The 7,500-nt window shown below is 53.9% G+C and overlaps 1 protein-coding gene across 1 annotated transcript in view; it reads right to left on the bottom strand.

Annotated features, from left to right (window-relative positions):
- Window positions 1–7,500, bottom strand: part of LOC121285476 (netrin receptor UNC5C-like) — a 373,583-nt gene that overhangs the window by 8,683 nt on the left and 357,400 nt on the right. The window contains exons 15-16 of the mRNA XM_041201934.1: window positions 5,644–5,808; window positions 1,443–1,621 (exon numbers count right to left, since the gene is read on the bottom strand). Coding sequence (XP_041057868.1) covers window positions 1,443–1,621; window positions 5,644–5,808 — 344 coding nt within the window. The remainder of the gene's footprint in view (window positions 1–1,442; window positions 1,622–5,643; window positions 5,809–7,500) is intronic.

Below are 7,500 nucleotides of genomic sequence, written 5' to 3'. Positions count from 1 at the left end.
ATATTTTTAATGCCCCCTAGGATATTTCTCCTGGGTTTTTCTTGCTGAGCGAGTCCAGCGATTAATCGTTGGTCCCTGGAAACTCCAGGGCAATCCTGGAGGGTTGGTAACTCTAGCCTGGTTACCCCCTCCATCGGACAATCCAGACAGTCTGTAGAGAAAATAATGGATTGGGTGGAGAAAGGGCTATTGAACAGCTGTGAAGACACTGAGAGGTTTGCAAATGTCCCAAGGTTAAATTAATCTCTTACCTGTCACGTCACTAACACTTATGTAAGCTTATAGCGCTTCGGTAAAAGGGATGGTCTCACTTGCTGCACTCCTCTGATGGAGTCTCCATTTAATCTGTGGCAGGTTTGGATGTGAAGCTAAGTTCGAATGCCCGCTGTCCACCCAGCTCCTACACCGAGAATTCCACAACGTTGCTGCTGCTGGCAGCTTGGTGTGTATTGGGAAGGCTGAAGTGGTGCAGGTTTAGCCAATTCTCCTCTTGTGCAGATTAAGCTTTGTCTGTTCGGGACAAATTAGAGCTCATGGCCACTTGGTGAACTGGCTGCCCTCTGGGGAACAGCTGCTTGATTCAGTGAACTGCAGGGCAGGATGGGCTCAAGGACTTTGTCTCCTTCCACAACTCAATATTTTAAAGGGCTCTTGCTGTCTTAAGGCGATGGCACAATGTGATGGGCCACACGACCACTCAGTTTATTTAACATCCTACCCTCCTTTCCAAATCTCTCCGAGGCCTTCAAATCTCCTTCAGTCCCCATATCCCAAAGTTTTGCTAACTTCCTCACAGCCAGGTAGGATCTGCCTCCCCATTTTCACACCCCACTACCCTACCCCTTTCACCCAATCCTAAGACTGGGGCTCCGTGAAGTCCATTGATTCCACCATCCACATTTGCAGGACGTGTAGCCTTTCTCAGAGTAGCAGAGCCTGATAACTGGTAACTGATGCCAGCTCTTGGCGAGTGCCAACTGTCCCTCGGTGGGTAGCACACCCGCCTCTGGGTTCAAAGTCAGGAGGCTGTGGTTTCGAGCTGCCTTTGCTGCCAGTGCAGTGCAGTGATGAGGGAGTGCTGCAGTGTCAGAGCCACCATCGATCGGAGGACATGTTAAGCAAAGGCCCAGTCCGCCCTTTCAAGTGAATGCAAACGGCCTCCTGGGGCCATTCTGAAGAACAGTCGGGGAGTTCTTCCCCGCTGCTGTTTGTGTGGAATCTTGCTGTGTGAAAATTGGCTGCTGGTTTCCTACATGATAACAGTGGCTGCGCTTCAGAAATGCTTAACTGACCTGCCAAGCAGTGTGGGACATCCTGCAGTCCTGGGAGGTGCCAAATCGAGGCAAGTCTTTTCTTTCCTACTCATTACCTTCAGGGAGGTGCCATTCCTTTTCAAGGCCGCTTCGAGAAGCAACTGTCACGTTCCCTTCCGGTTCCCTTACCTGTCCAAGCTCAGTTTATGAGCTAACAGTCTCCAGTCGTTGCCCCTGTTGTTTGGAGCGTCCAGGCTGGTGCAGATCTTCTGCCTGATTGAGAAGGGGATTCGGAAGGCATTGGGGCCCATCAAGGTTGTCAAGCTGCTGTCCGGTTCCACCAGCGAACCATCCATCGGCTGAATGTCCTGCAGGGGAGAGCGGGGAATCTGTTAGGGTCCGTTCCTGGTTCACGAACGTTCACTTCACTGTTCCAGCTGCCTAATGCCACACTCAGCATGATTCAACACATGGTGAGGGCTGAGTGAAACATGCACACGGCCAGCTTTGTACTGCGGGAACCCTAACGCCCACATCATAACCGTGAAGGCACCTTAAAAAGCAACCAACTGGGACGTAGCAACAACTTGCGTTTATGTAGCGCCTTTATGTCGTAAAAAATATCTCAAGGCACCTCACTTGGAGGTTTATCACTCAGAATTTAACACTTGAGCCGCCACACAGTGGGGAGCCGGAAGCTTGGTCTGAAGAGTGAATTAAAGGAGGAGAGAGGGCTGGAGGGGTGAATGGTTTAAGGAGGGGATTCCACAGCTTAGGACCGAGGCAGCCGAAGGCTCGGCCACCAGGGGGGTAGAGCGATGGACACCAGAGGTGAGCGAGAGGCCGGAATTGGAGGAGGGCGGAGGGCGGTTGAGGGGCAGGCCAAACTTTGAGAGAGGCAGAGCAGCTAGGTCCGTGGAGGGACTTGAGAGCAGGGATGAGAGTTTTAAAAACCGAAGCATCGCTCTCGGACCGTGAAGGGGGAGAGGTCAGTGAGCGGAGGGGATGCACCCGGTGAACGGGAACCTGGTGCAGGTTAAGGTTTGGGCTCCAGGGATCTCTTAAGTCAAACATGGAGGGTTGACTGGCCCACACCCCACAAACAAATAAAAGCACTGAGATAAAAACAAAAAAAAACTGCGGATGCTGGAAAATCCAAAACGAAAACAGAATTACCTGGAAAAACTCAGCAGGTCTGGCAGCATCGGCGGAGGAGAAAAGAGTTGATGTTTCGAGTCCTCGAAACATCAACTCTTTTCTTCTCCGCCGATGCTGCCAGACCTGCTGAGTTTTTCCAGGTAATTCTGTTTTGGAAAAGAAAAGCACTGCTCTTTATTTCGGGCCACCTCTCGGTACAATCACATTTGATTCTCTCGCTGGTGTACAGCTCCCTAGAGAGGAAGCCCTCCCAGTGATGAGCGGGTGGGCGAAGACCAGCCCTCGGAAAGGGGCATCGCGCCTCGATCCATCCACAATCGAGCTTTCATTAATTCAAAATAACTTAACCGCCAATTCAATCAGCGTCGCTCTGGCATTGCCCGATTGCTTTCAGTGAGGGGCCAGAACCCCTTTTAACTCTTGCCGCAAGTCTCCTTACCCTGTGACAAAGGTCGGGGAAAGTGCTAGAAGCAGTTAGCGGCACAGAACTTGGCAGCTCCTCGTAACCATCTGCAAAACAAACCACCAGCCGGGGTTGCGCAGAGGTCAGAGACAACTTCAATGGAAGTTTCTAGAAAACGTGTGTTTCGGGAGTGGGAGTACATCAGACAAACATGTTCGAGCTGTTTCCATAACTCAGGAGTTCAAATAAAAGTATAATTTCCTCTGCCTTTGATCACAGTTTAATGCTCTCCCATTAATCTTTTGTTTAACTAAAAGTTGGTCCGGGGATTTTACAGATGCCTTGGCGGTTTGTCAAGGGCATCTTCACTGCATTGGAAGACTGGAGGTGGTGTAACTCATCCTGACTCTGGGTTGTGACACAAACGCTGGTTCCTGAAGGTACCGACCAGCCCCTGTTTCTGGTCATTCTCGTCAGCAGGAGGGAAGGGTCCTTGTTTGACACCAGGGCAGGGGCAGCTGACCTTCTGCGTCCGCCCCGTCCGGACCAAGACGCTTCCTGACTCTCTGGGTCGGCTGCATCCCAACTCATCAGCCCAGGGAGGAAGAAAGGGAGAAAGGCCGGAATCTTCGGCCGGGCGAGCGGGGGTTGGGGTGAGGTTCAGGCCCTGCTCCCGGTGCCACCGCCCATCGTTCTGACCTGCAGTTCGACGGGCGAGCACCGGAGTCGGCATCGCAGCCGCCGACCTGTCAAAGGCCTGTTATGGTCGTTTAAATATCAATTAAAATAATGAACGGAGCTGCCTGCCCAACCCTAAGGTTGGCCGGTGGGGGGGGTGGGTGGGTGGGGAGGGGCAGAGGAAGATCCCAGGAGGCCTTCACATTTATCACGATACCTCATCCACGGGCGGGGTGAGTTTTCATGAAGGTTTTTAAGCTTTAATAAAAATTTTTAACAAAATTCGTAGACTTGTCCCAGCTCATGTGACATGGGGTGGGGTGGGGGGGGGGCGGGACATGTCTGAAAATGGTTCTTTTTCTCTATATTTAAGTTGTTAACAATGAAATTAAACTCCCTGAGGCAGCTCGGTGCCCCCCGGGGAGATTTCTGCGCACTGTCGGGCAGAGAGATCGCTGGCCCCCGACTCTCTCCCTCCTCCACCCCCACCACCTCCACCCACCCCACCCCCCATCCCACCCCAACTGGCTGCACGGGGAGCGCTCAGCATCTCCGGGTGTGCCTCACGCTGGGTGGGCCTTAAATGGGAGCCCACCCACGTAAAATGGTGGCGCGTAGCCGATCGCGGGCGGTGATCAGCTGTGCGCCTGCCCATACCCGCTCCCGCTCAGCCCCAACCACCTCCCCCCCCCACCACCGAGGGGGAGAAAATTCTCCCCAAAGAGTTTGCATTTATATAGCACCTTCCACCACCCTCAGGGTGTCCCAAAACCTTTTACCGCCCGTGAAGTACTTCTGAAGTGTCTTCGCCGTTGGGTTGCAGGACACACAGCCGTCAGGCTGCGCACAGCAAGCTCCCACAAACAGCAACGTGATAACGGCGGGATCCTTCTGTTCTACGCCGAGGTATAAATATTGGCCAGGACACCGGGAGTAACACCCCCCATACTCCTCTTCAACATGCTGGCTGTAGGACCTTTGACGTCCACCAAGACGGTGGGCAGGACGTCACTTTAACGCCTCATCTGACAGAGAGCCAGCCGGAGTGTCGCAGAGCCTGGGCCTTTAACAAATGGCGGACAGGGGCCCCCCCATTCCGGGATCCCCGCCCTCATTCCCTGCACCCCCAATTTTCACTGGCGTCTGGAGAATTCCCAACCCGGCCAGCTCCACTGTGTGTGTGTGTGTGTGTGTGTGTGTGTGTGTGTGTGTGTGTGGGGGGGGGGGGGGGGGGGGGGGGGGCGTGGTCGGCATCTCCTGGCCCAACACAATATTTGAGCAGTTGGGCCGATTTCCCATGGACTCGTGGTTCCTGGTCTCTCAGAGTCACTGCCGACCATAATCTGGAGGCTGGGACATTTTGAAATATAACTTCATAAAGGTCTTACCCATGGCCCCCCAACACCCCCTTTCCAACTCACCGCCCCCACCACCAACCCCCCTGCCCCCCGACCCCCCACCAACCTCCAGTGGCCACCCATACAGTCCAAACAGCAATGCTGTTCCTAGTTTGAATAATCAGCTGGGGTTGTTACAAGACAGATGACCGTAGGGTCAAACTTTGGCTCAACTTTACACCCAAACTCGGAAGAGTTTTCCATTCTCTTGCCGTGCGATATTCTTCCATTTCCTACATTACAACAGCGACTAGACTTCAAAAGTACTTCATTGTCTGTAAGGCGCCTTGGGACATCATAAGGTTGTGAAAGGTGCTATCTGAATGCATCATGTTATCTATTTATTGTTCGTTGATTTACTTGACTTTTCCCCTTTCCATTTATTCCTACGTGTAGATTATCTGATTGCCAATTAGTGAAAACATTGGCCGGTTTTACGCTCTTGGTGTTCCTTGTTTCGCAGTGGACGGGAGCCGTGGGTTGACTGACACATCCTCAAAAGGTGCTTCACACAGAAACCGAGCAACACCAACTCCTCAGCACGGGTCAGGTTCAGTAGGAGGTCTCAGGACTGAAAGGGCAGCATGGTAACACCACACGCTCATCATGGCAAATGATGAGTTGCCTATCACACTGGCCACAGCTGGTCAGGGTCAGTGCACTCCAGGACACCACGGGACACATGGGCAGTAGGTCTCAGCCTGCACAGCAGGCCGGCTTTGGCAGGCGATGTACACAGACCCGAGTGACCTACCTCAGGCAAGGTGCTCTGAATCTGGAAAATCTGCCCCTCGCCTTCAACCTGTCGCACGCACAGTTTACAAACCAGTTCGGTGGTGATTAGACTGAAACGCTCCAGCGTGAAGGTGCAGTGAAGGTTCCTCTGACAGCCGCTCCATATGTGGTAGAAAGGAATTTCCTGTTGAAAAAGGCAAAAAAAAAAATTGTTACCGGAAAGCTGGGAAAAAAAAAAGTGCTTTTAATATTTGAGACGTACTTGCCTTTTGAGAAATGTTTCATTTGGGCCTTTTTTTTAAAATATTCATTCACAGGATGTGGGCATCACTGGCTGGGCCGGCACTTACTGCCCGTCCCTAATTGCCCTTGGCTTGTTGGGCCATTTTGGAGTCACATGAGAGTCAACCACATTGTCTGGAGGCAGCAGGTTTGATTCCCTGAACGGGACTAGTGAACCTGATGGGTTTACATAGTCATCGTTAGACTTCGAATTCCAGATTTTTTGATGAATTTAAATGTGGGATTTGAACCCGGGTCCCCAGAGGATTACCCTGGATAGCTGGAGGTAATACCCCAGCGACACCACCGTCCCCCCGCTCCCCCACCAATCCCCACCGCCCCCCCACCAACCCCCCCGCAACCCACCCCCCCCTCCCCCACCGCAGTGAGGGTGAAATCAGGAAAACAAAGGATTAACACTAAACTATCCTTTAGGATTCCCTTTCCCATCCTATTTCATTCAGATTTGGCTCACTGAGTGGGCTGGGTTTCCCTTGCCCAGGCCAGGGATGCTCTTGGCGGAGGTGGCGTGTGAGAAATAGGGCAGATGCCCCCAGCCCAGCCCTTCCCACCCACTCCCGAGCTCACCCCCTTCATCATCAGCCCGCCAGCCACATGTGAATAAGTAATTCAGGGTCATCTGAGCTTGTAAACAAGCAATACAAGTAGCATCGATGTTGACCTATAACAATTAACCTCAAACAATCCTGCCAAACACCGGAGTCGACTTATACACCGAGAATAAAAGTCAACCACCAGCGAGGGTGTGGGTGTGGGTACGGGTGTGGGTGTGGGTGTGGGTACTGGTGTGGGTACGGGTGTGGGTACGGGTGTGGGTGTGGGTGTGGGTGTGGGTACGGGTGTGGGTGTGGGAGTGGGTGTGGGTACGAGTGTGGGTACGGGTGTGGGTGTGGGTGTGGGTACGGGTGTGGGTGTGGGTGTGGGTGTGGGTACGGGTGTGGGTTTGAGCGTGGGTGTGGGTAAAGGTGTGGGTGTGGGTGTGGGTACGCGTGTGGGTGTGGGTGTGGGTACGGGTGTGGGTACGGGTGTTGGTGTGGGTGTGGGTACGGGTGTGGGTTTGAGCGTGGGTGTGGGTAAAGGTGTGGGTGTGGGTGTGAGTACGCGTGTGGGTGTGGGTGTGGGTGTGGGTGTGGGTGTGGGTGTGGGTGTGGGTACGGGTGTGGGTACGGGTGTTGGTGTGGGTGTGGGTACGGGTGTGGGTGTGGGTGTGGGTGTGGGTACGGGTGTGGGTTTGAGCGTGGGTGTGGGTAAAGGTGTGGGTGTGGGTGTGGGTACGGGTGTGGGTATGGCTGTGGGTGTGGGTATGGATGTGGGTGTGGGTGTGGGTGAGGGTGTGGGTGTGGGTGTGGGTACGGGTGTGGGTGTGGGTGTGGGTGTGGGTACGGGTGTGGGAGTGGGTACGGTTGTGGGTGTGGGTACGGTTGTGGGTGCGGGTACGGGTGTGGGTGTGGGTACGGGTGTGGGAGTGGCTACGGGTGTGGGTGTGGGTGTGGGTACGGGTGTGGGTGTGGGTGTGGGTACGGGTGTGGGTGTGGGTGTGGGTACGGGTGTGGGTGTGGGTGTGGGTGTGGGC

Source organism: Carcharodon carcharias, chromosome 1 (genome assembly GCF_017639515.1).
Source record: "Carcharodon carcharias isolate sCarCar2 chromosome 1, sCarCar2.pri, whole genome shotgun sequence".
Taxonomy (NCBI): Eukaryota; Metazoa; Chordata; class Chondrichthyes; order Lamniformes; family Lamnidae; genus Carcharodon; species Carcharodon carcharias.
This window is presented reverse-complemented; position numbering and strand designations above follow the sequence as displayed.